General features: G+C 37.3%; 1 protein-coding gene across 1 annotated transcript in view; it reads left to right on the forward strand.

The window, feature by feature from the left end:
- LOC581710 (neuronal acetylcholine receptor subunit alpha-3) overlaps positions 1-18,152 on the forward strand; it is a 33,148-nt gene extending 14,996 nt beyond the window's left edge. Inside the window, exons 3-7 of the mRNA XM_781697.5 lie at positions 8,332-8,471; positions 9,424-9,468; positions 9,927-10,036; positions 12,626-13,619; positions 14,871-18,152. Coding sequence (XP_786790.3) covers positions 8,332-8,471; positions 9,424-9,468; positions 9,927-10,036; positions 12,626-13,619; positions 14,871-15,080 — 1,499 coding nt within the window. The 3' untranslated portion in view covers positions 15,081-18,152. The remainder of the gene's footprint in view (positions 1-8,331; positions 8,472-9,423; positions 9,469-9,926; positions 10,037-12,625; positions 13,620-14,870) is intronic.
- Positions 18,153-18,362: the final 210 nt, after the last annotated feature.

The raw sequence follows: 18,362 nt of genomic DNA on the forward strand, positions 1-18,362 counted from the left end.
AAGAAAGGACTAATGGCTATACAATATACCCTTAATAGTTAGTCACATTTAATGGAAAGACCTAGCGCACAAAAAACACCCAAGACACGCAAGAAGGATAATATCTGCGTGGTCTATTTAATATACTGTTGTAGTGGCCGACAACTATTATGTTGCTACCTTTAATATTCGAAACACGTGCATGCCGTTTCAGAAAAGGAGGCGATCGTTAGACAACCATTACGGACTTCTTCAACCTTGGAAAGTAATAGAGCATGGTCGTTTGCAAGATGTTTCCACAAGACACACCACTTTTCTTATTTACCTTTGATTGTTTCATCCACGACGCTTCGAGCAAAACCCCATTGCCTTCGTCTATATCCCAAACACACTAAATGACCGATAGCGCACCGCATATATGGCGAAACATTTGTAGTGACGTCATTGGATTAGTTAAATAGATTCTTTCCTTTTTCTTTATAAGCGGGCATGGGAGAGAGAGAGAGGGTTCAATGTAAGATTACAGACCGTAGCTTTCATTTCCTTTCTACCTCGCGTCCAGGGTACCAAACTTCATTACTAAAGGCACAACCAATATACCAAATATAACCTTAACATGTCACGTGATCTAACAGCAAGTGTGGAGGTCCATTACGACGGGAATACAATTTCTTGCTAGTCGATTGTTTTGTACTTGAATAAAAATGTTCCGGATGCCCCCTAGTTTACGCTTATGCATTTCCCAAACAATTCTGAACAAATAGATTTGTCGTATTTACCTTTCAACCAAATGGTCAATTGCATATTTTACAAAATGTAAGTCTAGAAAACTTTGAAGTGCAACACCGGGTGATGCAAAAAACACACACGAATAGACAATAATTTGAAATACATAGATCTAATTTAAATGATGGTATCAATCTAAATCTTCACATCACAAGGGGAATATTTCTTTAAATAAATTCATTGTTTGAAAACAAGAAAGTCATGTACACTGACCGAAGGAATGTTTCAACCCTAACCCCCTCCCCCCACTCGCCCCTGCTGCAGAGAGAGCTCGTAACATCTTTTTTGTCATAATTTCATTATTTTTTATCGTGGCACCTTTTATGCACAAAAACATGAATTTCATATGAGCTGTTACGAATTCTCATTAAAATTACACCTTTTGTTCTTTTTAATCTTATATGAAAGATTACATCTTTCAGAAATGTTGATTTCCATCCCGAATTTCCATCCCGGAAAATATATCACAATATGTTTTTCCCACCGTGCCAGAGCAACGTGACATAAACAATTTGCACCTTTCTATTACCATCTGCCGACCAACTGGTATATAGTTATCAAAAGATAATGATGTAGTGTTATTATGAGGCGCATAAATTGGTAAGTTAGTTCTACAATGTAGCAAGCAGCGAGATATGTGAGGAAATAGTATATTTTCCTACTTACAAAAACGGTATTGTTGTCGGTCATATTAACACTGTTATCTCATATAATATTAACAAGAATGTTGAATCAAATGCAACTGGAATTGCGAATTAAGTATCGAAGTAAAAGCAAAACAAAATAAAAACCACACAAAAATTTCATGAACAGACTTGAGCTTATACATATCTTTTAAGTAATATCTTTCTTTTTGTAGCTGTCTCACCATTCTTTTACTTTCCGTCTACCCCCTGTTATCTCTCTTTATCTTACTTTATCCCTTAATTACTTATTTATATTTTGTTACAATTGAAGATGACAAGACTGCAATTTTATTTTATTTGTCAGAAAACACCATTACTGAAATATAATTTTCTAGTTACCAAATGAAAATCATAAAAACTGTCTCGCTTTCAAACTTTAGGCCATCAATAATCATTCATAATCGCCATCTTTGACTACTTGCACAAACAAACACTGGTTTACCCTCTATTTTAATTTCTTGTAATATATAGCAATGTAGCATCTTCGATATGATTTTCAAACCCATTCGTCTAAAATAAAATTGGATAGATCATCGACTAATAGAAGAAAAGCGGTGCAGCTTAAGAATGGCTGACATAATTCATACAATTGCGATGTTGGAATTTCCTCTGGTAAGAGCCCTGAACATTCAACATGCTTCCCACAGGCAAGCATATATCGCCATGTTTAATTAACATGACACTTTAGCATTTGACTCATGCGTCCGTCTTATTCCTGGTAAATAAAATCTCCCGGGGTGTTCCGATATCCTTCGGAGATTCCGCGTCTCTGCGGCGAGTCCCTCAATACTCACTGGCTATCATGGCGTAGAGAAAGGGTTAGGAAGGGGGCCTCGAACCCCCTCCATTTAATCGGCACTTAAAACAGAACAACATGAGTATTTGGAAATGAGAGATTGGGGAGGGATAATGTCGCCATCAGAATCGTCTTCGTTTCGGGGATGTCCTTAAATAATGCCCGGTATATGCATGGGTCACAATTTCGGAAACGCCCCTCCTCAGTGATTCGGTACTAAGAACATCAACCATGTTACTCATACCTAATCAAATGTCACATTTACAAACAAGATGTCTGTTGTTAGGACGTGACAGTCATGTCATTTCTAATAGAAATATTTCCACACATGTAATACATTGACTGGATTAGTGATATGATACTGAAGCTGCTGTAGAGCCCTTTCGTTTGATTGGGAATCACATTGTTTGGGCATGAAATGAGAGAGTTCTACTGCGGGGGATGACTGTCACAATCATTTTAAACTAAATCAAACAGACATGCTTCTAATGAAAGCGAAGGTTTACACCATGTCATACACTGTTGTTACATCACACTTGGTCATAACCCCACAAGAAGAAATTACGATGGTGATGGATGACGAAAAGCAGGCAGAGCTGTTCCGGAATATCATGTATTAGTTCGCCGAGTGTCATGATCTATCGATTGGACGATAACAGGTTTAGCTTATAACCAACATGATGTTTATGGTACTTTTCATGATGCCGGCCATGATGGACTACCTCACATAGAAATCTGACATTAAAACATTTTGGCGCCTTAATACAGATGTTCTATGAAAAAAGCTCCCAGTAAAAGCAAGACAATTGCAATCAACTGTCGTCTCATTTTTTTAATTTGAAAATCCACTTAACCTTTTGTACCAATTTTATGACACTTGCCTTCTCAGAAAGGAAAAGCTCTTAATTGTCTTATGCAAAATAGCTATCGATATTGTGCAAAACTTGAAGATTGAAGTAAGGTAAAGAATAGGCGAATTGAACATTAAACAGAGATCGAAAGAAACATGTAATTTTAATATTTTAAACAAGCTAAACATGGTAAAGGAACAATGAAATATCTTTCATTCTCTTACTACTTGTCATCCCATTTCATCATTTTCTCGCTATACTGTATAGCCCCATGCAACCATTTACGATTCTTCATGTTTATAGTCTTCTTTATGTTAAGGAACACAAAACTATGTGATAACGAAATTGTATGCACGCGTGGCTTAAGGCACACGCTGCTACGTATATTTACATTTAAATTGTGTTATTTCAGCGAGATTGCGGTAATACAGAGCGCTCCGAGCTTTATATATTTTGTGTTTTCTTAGGTCAAGGGCATGATCATTCAGTTCGTTTAAAAATGCTATCCATACATCTAATACATCTAGTAGATGCAAATCATAGGGATGTTCTATCATCTTTAAACAACCTATGGAAACTGTGGCGATTAAAGTGTAATTCTGGATAGACGTATCAACAATTATACTTTGAATAATATTGTTGTTTTTCCCCCGAGTTTTCAGTGGTTATCTGTCTCAGAATACAATGTAGCATGTTCATGCTTTGCAACTATCACCAGCACCCGAATAATGAATTAATTGAAAGGGACGCAGGTATACAGATATATTTAGGTGTGTGAAGAAAAAAAACCTGAATTGGCATAACGCTCCATCCTGTCGGGGAAGTGTAAATTAGAAATATCAAACAAGTTAGTAATCACATTCATCATCAGCAACTAAGGCGAAACGATTTTAAAATTCAAAATCCGTTTCTGACGCAGACGTTTACACGACGTTACTTCTGGTTCTGGTATAAATGTTTAATCATTACACAAATAGAATGTGGAATAGAATTACATCCAATAAATATCAAATATTCATCGTAGAATAGGAGTATCTGTTGTGTATTTTTATGATAGAGTATGTAGGTTAAATATAAATGTATGCTAATTAATCGAAATCAGTAGACATTATGCGGAATGGAATTACTCACGATACGTATGAAATGTACAATGTTAAACACCGACTTTTATTAAAGATTTACTTTAAGTTACTTTAAGTAAAGATAGCCATGAAGATTTTAATTATCTGTTTACGAATGCAACGATTAAGCTCTTGAGTACAATTGATTAGGGTACATTATGATCCAACCGTAATGCAGATTAATATCTAAACCTTACTAGTCTCTCCATTGTGGCAAGGATTACGCGTCTGACCTCACATTAACAGTCTTTGCATAATGACATCGTATCGAGGTCTGGCGGATAGATAACTTGACCTGGGTCCAGGGTTCAAATCCCATCAGTGTCAATATAAATTGAAAGTTCTTAATATACATTTAACACTACAGACCCAGGAAAGAAATGAGAAAGTCGTAGGATGCAAATAGATATTGTTACGTAATTTGAATATATTCGAAATCTACACTCAATTGTAGTTTACCCAACATGAAGAAACGATAAAATCTATGAATTTGCCAACTTCATAAAATAATAGTTTCCTTTTACTTTTCATGAAAACAAAATGAGCTAAGAATGTGCATACATGTCTATCACAAAACATATAGTTTTTTAAAAATATAACTTGGGCATTTCATGAGAACTATTTATAATTACTTGTCTGGATTTAGGTAACGAACAAATTCAATTCAATTCAATTCAAGGTTTATCAAAATATATCTTCGCAGCCATTGATGGCTGAATTACGATATACATGTAGTTCACAGATAAAAACATGCAAAATTAAAAAAATATACATGTCAATGACAATTAACATAGATTGGCATAAATTAAAACAAATATATATATATAACAAAAACAAAATAGTTCAAATGTGAGAACAAAGTAAGCAAGCGGACAACTCTTTATGAGTACGTTTACTGTTAAAGCTCGTTTGGGGCACATTTCGCGGAAAATACAGGTGCCCAATTAAATGGCTAACCTATTTAACCTATGAAGTTCACTTTGTGACAGAAATTCACTGCACTCCGAGAGTGGCCTGTTTAAATGAAATCAGACATGCAACCTAATTTACAATAAATGACAATGCCCTGCTTCTGTCGGTTCTCATTATTCTGATACTTTTCACCAAACAGACACTCCCGAATCCTTGAACTATTTTGTATCCACCTCCTCTGCTTAGCCTCGGGTGGGTAGCGCGGGGGGGGGGGGGGGTGCTGACATCGACATTGTCTAAGAAAAATGTCTTTTTAACGAAATTATTAACCCTTTTCAGTCTTTAAAAAAAGGCCAAGTACCAGTAAAGATGACAATTTTTTCAAAACCTTTTTTCTCTTGAAAATGTTCTAATATTTTTGATATGATTAAAACTGAATGGAAACTATTGGACCAATATGTTGATCACATTATGTTTGTGTAGTTCCATTAACACATCATTTTGTTTCGTCTTTACAGTATGTTTTTTGTGATTTCAGCGAGATCCACTCAATTCTATAGATAGTGATGATTTTTAAAATACAGCTAGTAAACCAGCATTCCTATTTCTCCAGACAATCATAATCCGTATAATTTCTTTCACAAAATAATTGCATGAATACACATCAACTTTGAAAAACGAATCCTTTTTATCAGCTATGCTTAGCGCATGGAGATGTTGCTTCTCGGTAATTTTTTTATGGCACACCCTGTATAGTGATGATATTCCGCGCACGCTGACCAGCGTGGTGTGCCTAGAGAGATGCGGATTGTTGGGAGTGAAATGTCAACGCTAATAGAATGGAATTAAAAAAGCAAGACATGGGTAGTGCTCTTTTATATATGCTACTGGTGATCCACCTTAAACTGGCAACAATTGCTGATGAACTCCGCGACTTGATCTCACGTATGTCATTTCACGAGACGTAGATGAACAATGCTTGTTCTTCACCTATAAGATCTATAACGAGAATGAAATTAATGTTGTTGTTTTCAGACATATCTGATACACAATTTGTTACAGAGGACACGTACATAGACTGTTGTGCTATACGTTGCACCGAATAAAAATTAACTTGTACTCGATGCTTGTGATATCATATATATTTACAGTAAATATGTATGATATAAAATAAAGGTTGAATGAAGCATTGTAGCTGTGCCTTGTTAAGGTAATGCCCGTTGCATACGTGACGTCACATCCGATGACATTATCACGTAGACTAATTATTCATTCACTAATCAAAGCAATGACGGTAATCAGTGGATGCGCTAGTAATTCGATGTAATTTTGCATTTTGCATTTTGCATTTACTTTCTGTACAATGTCACTCTCACACAAGGCATCACAGGCTACGTCAGTCAAGCAACGTATCGTGTGCAACAACCTTTACATAACGCTGATGGTAGATGTTTTTATAGATGAATTTTAAAATAAACTTGAGTTCTGGTGAGAAAAAGAAAATGAATTCTCACAGAATCAAACGAAACTTACACTGAATGTTCAAAATTACAAATAAATGTCATTTGCCAAACAATGTCGGCAGAAAATATATACTGGCTGAGAAATGAGCATACATAGAAAGATAAGGAAATCAAGGTAAGTAGCTCCGGCACCGTTTGTGTAGTCCCATATACATCTTTCTGTGTGCAGTGCTTGTTACTTTACCAAGACTGGGCCACATTTTTTATAATTTTGATGACTCCAGAACCTTGCAGTACACAACAATACTTAGTATATAGAGAGAACTTGATCTTGAATAAAGAGGGTGAGCAGAACGCTCGTAGTATGATATCAGCGACTGAGCTCTGCAGTCCTGCAGACGAACCAAATTGCGAGAGGAATATTACGTAGTGACCTGAGGCGAATACAAATAAATCAATGCCCAACAGTGGAAATAATCGATCAGAGATTATGAATGAAAACAACGCAGGATGGGAAGAAAGCATGCATGTACTCTCGGGACTGGCTCATGTACAATTGCTTTCTGCACATAGGCATAAGAGATTGGTCGAATACGTGCCCCCCCCCCCCTCTTGAAATATGCAACAACCAACATTGTGGAAAGTACCATACCATTTTCGGACGGCAAGAGGGTCTCTTTGTAATTTGTATATCCTATCTAGGATATTTTGATAACGCATTTACATCAAAAGGCTACAATAGTCAAGGAATGTGGTTTTGCTTCGATCACAATGCTCACTTGCATATTTTAAGAACCAGGGAATTTGATATTTATTCCAGACAAGAGGCATCAGTCTATCGGTGAAATTGTCTCTGGATGTCCATTTTACTTTATCTCATCTGGTTTATAATATTTGTTGATATATGAAATACGCATATTATTCTTCTTCGATATAATGTTCTACCCAAAGTATCACACGTCAAAGCACAATTTATTTCTTAAAGTCTGTATTAAGCTACTATAAAATAGCTTGAATGCTGTAAATGCAATGACTTGTTTTATTACATTGGTTTTAAAAGTATCAAGATATATATAAACACGAATTCTACGTGTACTAAGTAGGCCTTATTGATTGTAGTGAGGATGGTGCACAATTTGATGACGTGATCATCATGAATAAATGCCTTGGTAAAATTTAAATGTATCATCTCCTATTGTGATAAACATCCCGTTTGAGTTTAACAAAAGAATCGCATTTTGCCTTCTCCCTTCCCTCTTTTTCTCATCATTATATCCACTTGTTATTAGACGTTCAGGGGATTCGGCGGAATTTAGATGCGGACTAAATAATTCTCAAATAATGAAACGAGGGAATTGATACTCTACAATCAAATCATCTAGATACATTTTTTTTCAAAGTATTTGTATCAATTATTATAGACTTGAACTAAATATTTAGCCATTTATTGTGGGTATATTTTTCATATATGGAATGTCCCTTAACTTCATATTGTCTGTTTACATGTTATATAAAACCGTCTACTTTTTTTGGTTAAGATGTTGTTGTTTCAGTATCTTTTTATTCAAATTTAGTGTACATGTAGCTTTTTCAAAGACCCCATTAAAACACATTTTTCTTGAATGGGTCATCCTTTTTTAGATATGTGAAATATTTGTTTTAATTCTTCTTTAAATAAACTCTTATTTTATCTATCTCTCTTGATTCTATCTTTTATATTTTGTCATCCTACCATAGGATGTACATCGTCAGAGGCTGAGGAGCGACTCTTCACAAAACTATTTTACAAGTACAACAGGTTGATTCGACCAGTCGAGAACAACTCGGAGGTCTTAGATGTCAACTTTAGACTAACAATGTCCCAACTCATCGACGTGGTGAGTATGAGTTATTATAGATATATTGACTGCTAAGAGAGGCATCGCTGTTATCAAGATGTAACGTCCCCGAGAGCCAGTATAAAAACAGCTATACTTCGAATATTAAAGCAGTCGATATATCATTTATATACCGAATTGACAAACAAATCTACGAAGTATTCTTACCTTATTCCTTTCTTGAGTAATGACTGGTTAAAACATCACAGAAAATCTGAGACACTGTCTGTAAATCTTCGCTTGAAAGTTCCCTGAATGTTACGATCATTCGGCGATCGCAGACAAAAAGCACTGTAAGGTATCCGCGTTCGCTCAAAGAAACTTTTTACTCGTAAACCTATGGGGATCTCAGAAAAATTTATTTTTACGGCCCGTTACCCGGGGCAGCGGGCACCTTCTAAAAAAACTAGTGACCGGTATATAGGCGGGCATGCGGGCACACCTATCCCATTGCAGTTCAGGGCTTTCTAACGGTCTACATTAATCAGGTCCTCCTTTTCACATTGGAACCAATGATTTATCTCTCCCACTCTTTCATAGCCTGAAAAGGTAAATGTATATTAAATTAACCAATGTGAATTTATTCTTCTTAAATAAAATCTAAAAGAAATTGCCAAAATATACACGGAAATAGTGATCATAGATTTTACTTCACCTCGCCAATTTACAGACTTCAGTGATTATTTTCATCAAATCGCTCTTATTCATGAGCCGGATAAGGGACTCAAAGTTTTCAGAGAACTTTGCACTTTCTGCCCAAGTATAATTTGTTATTCAGAGCATTCGAGGAATTACGAGGATGGTTTAATGTGGTAGATAGTTGAGTACGAGCATAGAAAGATGAAGAATCCGGTGGATCCAGCAGTCAATTGAAAATTTATTAGCACACCTATAGAAATAAGAGGAAATTTGTAAATTAATTATTATTTTCTAATTGTTACTCTTCTTGCAGGACGAAAAGAACCAAATTATGACAACCAACGTTTGGCTCAAACAGGTAATGTTGATTGAATTCCGTTGCGAGTTGTTTTTGGTTTGGTTTGTCTTTCCTCGTATTGATATTTTAAACACGGTGCCTAGGATTTGTATTTCGTGGGAAATGACCGCCTTTCCGGATAATAACCGACATCTGATAACCCCTGAAGATAATTTAAAATTACTTAAAATCTTCTGTGTAATTCCATTCCTAGAATATTTATGTTTTCTTAATCTGTATTTATTAAAATATGCAGAAATGAAAGAAGTCTTAGTCAACTTTAGAAAACAAAAAACATGTTTACAAAATATTCAAACTCCTAATTTTCAGCAGTTAAAATGGCTATTTGCTATGTACCATGACTTATGTACATATACACCTTATCTTTTTGTGAATAGTTTCAATTTGAAACGGAAGCCTTTTAAATGAAAAGGATTAAACCCGTGATTAACTTGTGCTGTTTTTACTGTATTGAGCAGTTATGGATGGATTACAAGCTTCAGTGGAACCCAGCGGAATACGACAACATCTCCATTCTCCGCGTTCCCTCCAAAATGATTTGGACCCCTGATCTGGTCTTGTACAACAAGTAAGCATGCTCTAATTACCCCCTTACAACTCTGGGGGTATACGTGTGTAATTAAGAAGGACCGTATTCTTGAAAGCCGCCTAAGTTTAAGCCAGGTTTAAACGCCGGCTATAAGTGCATAGAGTGAGTCCACCGATTCACGGCGCGTCCATTGTCAATCCTGCCATCCTTGAACAAACTACAGTAGTTTTGTAATTGATGACGATGAAGAAAAAAATATTTCTGAAACTACATTCTGGCTTTTCATACTTGGTCAAATAAATTTGATCTTTTCTACGTTTGTTAACATAATATATACTGAACCTTGCGCCGAGGCCACCTTCTGCATCCGGTACCAAACCAAAGTAGGCTGTAATTATTGGCAATGCAAAACTTGTCACTCAGAAACTACTTTCTTTTGTTACTTGATCAATAAGACTTGTTGATCTGCTTTGTATACGGAACTTAGGCGCTCAATAAGGCAGGTTAGATCAGTGGGCTAAGCTAGATTTAGGCTGCTTTCAAGAATATCAGTCCATAAGTACTGGATTTTATTTCGGTAGAATTGTGGCTTGACACTATCATTTCTTTTCAAAGCAGCAATGGATTGACTATCGGTTCAAATGGCTTCCATCCGATTACGAGAATATCACGGTTGTAAGGTTACCGTCTCACAAGATCTGGACACCGGGTCTAATTCTGTACAACAAGTAAGACAGGAATGGTTTGAGTTGAGGAGGTATTGACACACGAGAACGCTGGACGAGATTTGAATCACTGACCTCACCCCTTCATCGCATGGACATGTTCCTAATCTTTGCCACTGCCTGGTGTTGGTAGTGAATTTTGTTATGCCCCAGTTACACCGACAAGAGCGGCACGAGACCAAAAAGAGACCGAACAAATTACATTAACCCTATGGTGAAGAATCGGTCGGTTTCGAGTCGGGCTGGGTTTGGTTTGGTGGTGTTGCCGTGGGTATTACACCCCTGTCATACCGCCAGACCGAACCCCAGAACCGACCGATGATCGAAAACTTAGCGATTCTTGATAATGCAATTTTTCATTCGTTCAGATGTCGGTCCGGTGTCGCTCTCATCGGTGTATATGGGGTGTAATGTTGTTTGAGTTCTGATGTGGGATCTGAACGATCTTAACCATCGATCCTGCACTGATGCGATCAACCTGACTGCCTGTTCGTTTGGTTGTGATCATTCTTTTGTTGTTGTTGATGTTTTTTAAAACTTTTATTTTCATTTTTATTCATCTCTTTTTTTGTGGGGGGGGGGATCATCATAGGATACTGTCGATGTGCAATAGTTTACAGTTTTATTTATGGTTTTTTAATGGGCAGAGAGAGGGAATGCATCGTTATCAGCTCAGTCTAAATCATATTATTAATTTAACAATGACTCACAAAATACGTTTAGAACAGCTACAATTCAAACTACACCCTGTACTTCTAACATCCTTAAAAAAAAACTTCGATGAAAAAAATACATTGCGATGCCAATCGCTCATTCGTTTCGTTTTTTTATTTCCGTCATAAAAAGAACTATATAAACGCATACATAGTATACAGTGTACATGAGCAAGACAAATTAAGTAAGAAAAAAAACATTAGGAACGAAAGACAGAGAAAACAGACGGCTGGATAGCTCATAAAGAACTTTCTAAAAATATTGTTTGCTTTATCGTAGGGTTTACCCATAATTCTGATGTATGACATGATTTTAATGAAGTTACACCCCTTAATATCCCTACATTCATCTACTAACCCACTATTCATCATACCATTGTTACCATGGTAACAGCCTGCGTTGGAGTCAACGAGAATCACGATCACGTCTGAAACACCAAATTCCAAGTTGACGTCGAAGTTTCTCTGGTGATCTGCCTCTTCCAGTTGATCATCATTCCTGCCCTCTCAAGACATGTGCTCCAAACCAGTTTTCATGAATTTTCCCCATAGATAGTCATCTGTGATTTTCTGTGTGTTGGGATTTCTTAACTTGTTCTCACCATTAACTCGTAGTCGTAACTATATAGTAGGACCACATCATTTTTCAATTTGTTACCTTGATTTTTGTTTAAAGATATGACGTTGATCTCAATCGAACGGATCTAAGAAGACTTTACATTGTCTTCCCAGTGAATTAACATGTGATCTTGAAACACCAGTACCTGACTAAACTAAGGAATAGTACACATTTCTATACGTTTTCTTTTATTTTCCTCTTTATCTACTTAAAAGCCAGAAATGTCAACAAAAAAGGAAGAGTCAATGTTTTTCCTCTTGGCTTATTATTATGGGAAGTCAGACCAACCCTTCTAGACTCGCTCATTGGGGAGGAAAGACTAGGATCATGCGTCCCACATTTTCTCAGAAAAGGGCCAAATATTTCTCACATTCCATTTTCTTCCTCTTTTTCAAATGGTAGGGGCGGCCATCTCGCTCCTTTATTATGAAAAGACTTGACGTTACAACAATCGTAAGAATGTGCACAATAATAGCTGAAGACACAAATTTGAATACAATTTTAACATTAGGCAAATACTTATTTTGTTGTATTTTTCTAAGGTGTAATATCTTTGATCTTTCCCACACAGTGCGGATGGTAACTATGAAGTGACTCTTATGGCCAAGGCCCTGGTGTACAGCGACGGTACTGTCTATTGGCTTCCACCTGCTATCTACAAAAGCTCCTGCAAGATCAACGTCAGGTATTTTCCCTTCGATGAACAGTTCTGCCCGATGAAATTCGGCTCATGGACGTACGACGGAAGCCTGATCGACCTCATTCCTTCGAGCAACGACGTCGACTTGGAAGACTACTGGCAGAGCGGCGAGTGGGACATCATTGGAACACCGGCCAACAAAAACACGTTGAAGTATCCGTGCTGCGATGAGATCTACACGGATATCACCTTCACGCTTCATATCCGCAGGAAGCCGCTCTTCTACACGGTGAACCTCATCCTTCCGTGCGTGCTCATCTCGTTCCTCACCGTTCTCGTGTTCTATCTACCCTCAGACTCAGGAGAAAAGATCACACTCTGTATATCAGTGCTTCTGGCCTTGACTGTGTTTCTCTTGCTGATTGCAGAGATCATTCCCCCGACATCGCTGCTCATCCCCCTCATCGGTCGCTACCTTCTCTTCACCATGGTCCTCGTTACCCTCTCCATTGTCATTACTGTTATTGTTCTGAACATTCATTACAGAGCACCCAGCACGCATACGATGCGCCCGTGGGTGCGTAAAGTCTTCCTCGAAGTTCTGCCGCCGTTACTCTACATGAAGAGGCCCAAGAGGTACAATCATGGAGAGAACCCCAATAAGGAGAAGGACCTTAATTATTTTGAACTCAAGGAGGTGGTGCACAAAGAAGGAGAGAACCCACACAGCAACGGGCGGGACATCTTTGACAACCTCCACCCGAGTTTCAAACTCCGGACACTATCTGACGATGTCGGTAATCCGAACATCGACGCGCCCTCGATGTCGAAGGGAGGAGGGAGATACTCGAAGGAGTTCAAACAGGCTGTTGATGGAGTCAAGTTCATCGCTCAGCATCTCAAGAGCGAGGATGAGTTTAATTCTGTAAGCATTCTCAGGGTGCCTGCTTCTGTGGGGTGACTTCTATGGGGTGTTAGCTTCTATGGGTGGGTGGTGGCTTCTATGGGGAAGTAGCTTCTATGGGGTGGTAGCTTCTTTAGGGTAATGACTTCTATGGGTGGTGGCTTCTATTGGGGTGGTATCATCTATTGGGTAGTAGCTTATTTAGGGTTGTGGCTTCTATGGGGTGGTAGCTTCTATGGGGTGGTAGCTTCTTTAGGGTTGTGGCTTCTATAGGTAGTGGCTTCTATGGGGGTGGTAGCATCTATTGGGCAGTAGCTTTTTTAGGGTTGTGGATTCTATGGGCGGTGGCTTCTATGGGTGATGGTTTCTATGGGATAGTAGCTTCTATACGGGGTAGTAGCTTCTATGAGATGATGGCTAGTTTGGGGTTTGTGGCTTCTATGGGATAGATGTTTTCAACATTTCCTTTGGCCAAATTGTTAAATACATTTTTGACCACAATGGCAAATGTAAGAAATAGCGGATTTGTATGTACGACCTTATCCAAGAGTTAAAATTAAGAATCTTGTGCAAGATTCTGCATCTCATGCTCCGATGACAGTTGCTTCGCTTCCAATATCCTACGTTAATAATATTCCAAACTTTAAACATGGACCAAACTCTTTACATTACCCTTTTCCTGAAACTAAACCTAGCCTCAAACCCAGCCGCAATTTCAGCTCTTGTCCAAACCCTTTCTCGGAGCAAATGTTGGGTTCCCTGTGTAAAGGACATGTAACAAATGTTATTACTGCATTGAAAGTAATATGTAAGGAAACTTAAAACGGTTTAATTCTTTGAGAGTTTAATCAAGAAATTAGGGCCACAGGCCACATGTCTGCGTACTCACATACGTGCAGTGCATTTTGTCGCTTCAGATACACGCTCAAATATGTGACAGCATATGCTAAGCCGGCTCATCCGAGTTTTCATGAAAAGGTTTTCCAAAAGGGGAGATAACGCTATTTAACTTTGTTCCAATCACAAATATGAAACTAGGGCAGGCTTATTTTGGACAATAATGTGAATCATTTTATCGCGTAATATTCATGATTTGAAGGGATGTTAATAACATCACACAGTCCACATTGTTGTTTATTTTTCAGCGTGACGCCAATATATATTTAAACATTTTTATTAAAGGATTGTTTAACTATAATGCACCCATTCAATTGAAGATGAAACTCACATTTGAAATAAACATTTGTTATTTTTGTTTGTTTATTCCAACAGGTAACAGAAGATTGGAAATACGTTGCCATGGTTATCGACCGGATATTTCTCTGGATTTTTTTAATTTGCGTAATTTGCGGAACATCTGGAATCATCTTATCGGCGCCCCTCATCTTCGAGCCCGTGGTGACGCAGATAGAACGGGACGAGGCTGCGATGACAGCGGCCCCGACCATGTCAGCTACCACCGATCTCCCAATTACAGACTAACTAGAGGTGCACTAAAACTAGCTGATGTGACTAGTCTTTTATAAACGAAAGTAATGCAACTTTTGCCGCCGCCGTGAGTGATGGAAGCCATGTTTATTTTCATCCTAGGGCTGTATGCTTGTTCTCGGTGAGATGGTACTCGTTCCAACTCGTGGTTGAACATGATGACGATGACGCATCCTACAGAGGACAGTGGATGATGGTATTTCTTGCGATGAAGGTTTGATGATCCGATGGATGAAATCCTCGATGACAACTGTAGGATAGCGTTTATGCAAACCCCGCCTAGTGGAGAAGAAGCTTTGGGTACTATTGCCCCTCTCCCGAGAAGGGCGTGTTCCGTTCTGGCCCAAGAAGTGCTGAATGGTACCCAAGTAACCAGGAATGTATTACGTTGCAACCATCAATGCCTCTGGTGAAAAAAGAATTACCGATGGGCGATATTTTCAATGAGATTCGAGTAGATGGAGCCACAAATAACCGATAGTAGTTGACATTATATTCGAAGCCGACACAGCAAATATGGCAAAATGTATGCTCTCTTGATAAATTATCATTAAAGTAAATCAGTCCTTTAAAAAACGTTCAAATTTCAAAAGTTGCAGACTAGGAGAGGCTCGACCGGTCTCAGTTATTCAGTTCGCCATTTCCCTCCCTGGCACAGGTAACCCTATGCATACTTAATAATGGTAATACGGTTAATAATTTACCCATTGTGTTTCCTTTTGTTTCTTTGAATCTTGAGGATCACTGGATATCATACTGTCATGATACATAATTACACCAGTCAATAATATTAGAAGAAATGGCGGTTTGAATTCACCATTTTGACGGATATCATCCTGTTTTACGAGATAGGTGTGAAATAAAAGAGCATGCATTTACTGAATTCATATCTTAATTTTCAAAATAGCATCGGATCTCGAACGAAACATTGCTTCAATCTTAGGGTACCTTTATAGAGCTCAATTACTACCTTCACATCTCCATCGGTGATGAGTGTGATGGAATTTTGTACCGCACCCTTCATCCCCTTGGCGCCAGAACCTCCCTTGCGATCATTTTGCATGTTCCTCACTCATGTTTACAATATCAGGAGCGAATTGGGACCATCCTACCAGTGACGGGTTCTTTTTTCTCAGAACCATGTTTTCAAGAAATATGCGGGTTACGATCGAGGTGATATGTTGACATGATGATGATGAACAAAGGTACGACTACATCACCAGTGCAGCAGTTACGATGGGCTCGAGCAACTGATGTATGAGCCACTACTGACATGGCAACAACATCTTGGTTAACACGTGACGAAATGTGAGACTGAGATCACGTAATGTAACAAAATGAACAAAAGTGATAATTTGTATATTTTATAATCGACATGATAATTATATAGCTACATTTGTTTGACGCTACTTTTGACTGTGAATATTTCCTGTACATGTGATCTTGTTTTGAGTGTAAAAAGGCATTTTTTGATATTCTCTATTTAGCTGAAAACATCAAATCTATACGAATTTGAGTACAAAAAAAATGCGATAAGGGTAAATTGACTGTAGATATGAAGTTTATCTCTTAACGCTGGCGTTGGACTTTATCGTCGTATTAACTCTTTTTTTAATGTTATTTCTTATTGTAAGTAAACTGATAAATTGTTTATCAATGATATCATATTCATCACTTTTATTTTTATTACCAATTTTTCATTATGATATAAGTATTCAACATATATGTAATGTAAAGACAGTAAGCATGTTAGGTGTGAAAACGGTCATTACGACATACTAAAATTGTAAGCAATATGACATTTGTTCCGAAATAAGACGATACCGATGTGAACAAGACTCATTCGAGACTTCTTAACCTGCATGCTTACTTTTGGACTTACCATAAACGGACTAGAGTTTAATTATATCGAATGGAAGCAATAGTAAAATGATAAATACGGTTATCTATAACCGATTAGGAGTGTACGATATGAAATTGAGACCAAGGGTTTTTGGTGAGAATTCAAGCATATATTTTTAAATGTCCACTTGATAATTTTGTGCTAGCGGCCTAATATCCAAGAAGAGCTAAAGCCGAATAAATTTGTTTTATTAACAAAATTAATTTTCAAGAAAATTATTTTTTGAGAAAATGATGGCATTTTCATTCAAGTACTAAACACACCTATCTTTTCTTTTTAAGTGAAAATATTATTTACACGATGCAGATATTTGTATGTGTTTATTCATATAGTAAAAACACTAGGCAATGATATGTTTCCCTGCGTTGCAATTTTGCACTCTCTACATCTTCAGTCTTAATATTCGTTCAGTTCCAAGATGAGATTTTCGATTTTTAAATAGAAAGGCGTAATTTTCTTTTCTCTGGATGGCGCGAAGCAAAATGTCGATTACCTCACACTCACACGCCATGGGTTAGACCAAAATATAATATATGTGCCATACATAACATTTTGTATTCTATTCAAACGTAGTCAGTTTTGTTCTTTTAAATACATTTCTTTTCTCTCCCATACTTTTTTTTTTTGACGAACTAGGTATTTTCCTAAGCGCTCTTATTTAGAAACTGATACTATTCTCTATACCATTATGACATATATGTGTTCATGAAAAATATAACCCTATGAATCTATTATTATTTCTGTAGATTCGGGTGTACATTATATATCATTATGCAATAATTGTTCTTAAGTAGAGACAAAAATATACTCTGCCGTATATTTCTATGTGTGTTATTCTGTTTCTGTCTGTGTAATACATGACGGCCAACATCATTTCATTTCACGATTCAATACCAAGTTTAAAGTATTCGCATCATTTGTAATATACTTTTAATTAACTATTTATAAAACCCCAGAAACTATATTCAGCCGAACCTTTTCTGTTCAGTGTTACTAAAGAATATAGCATCCTACGACAGTTTTCAATTACACGTATCTCAAGAATTGTACCATTTTATGCAGTTTTAGTAATGAATTCATGCTCTTTGCATAATCGTGCTTAACTTTTTTGTTGGTGACCTTTTGAATGGTAAATCGTTGCATAAAAAGGGGCCAAATCGATTTTTAAAAAAATGTCCAAATAATGCGTGTTCCGTGAGACGGGTTAACCGATCTCATAAACGGTATACATGTAGCTATGAAGTATCTTTCGTTAGTACGGTTAATAATAATAGTCCCCCCCCCCCCCCCCCATCCAGTGACCGTACAGCAATGAATATGATCGTCAGCTTAACGCCAGAAGGGATTTAACTCACATACATGTACGTTAACAT

The sequence above is a fragment of the Strongylocentrotus purpuratus genome, unplaced genomic scaffold, assembly GCF_000002235.5.
Source record: "Strongylocentrotus purpuratus isolate Spur 01 unplaced genomic scaffold, Spur_5.0 spur5_scaffold_9, whole genome shotgun sequence".
NCBI lineage: Eukaryota > Metazoa > Echinodermata > Echinoidea > Camarodonta > Strongylocentrotidae > Strongylocentrotus > Strongylocentrotus purpuratus.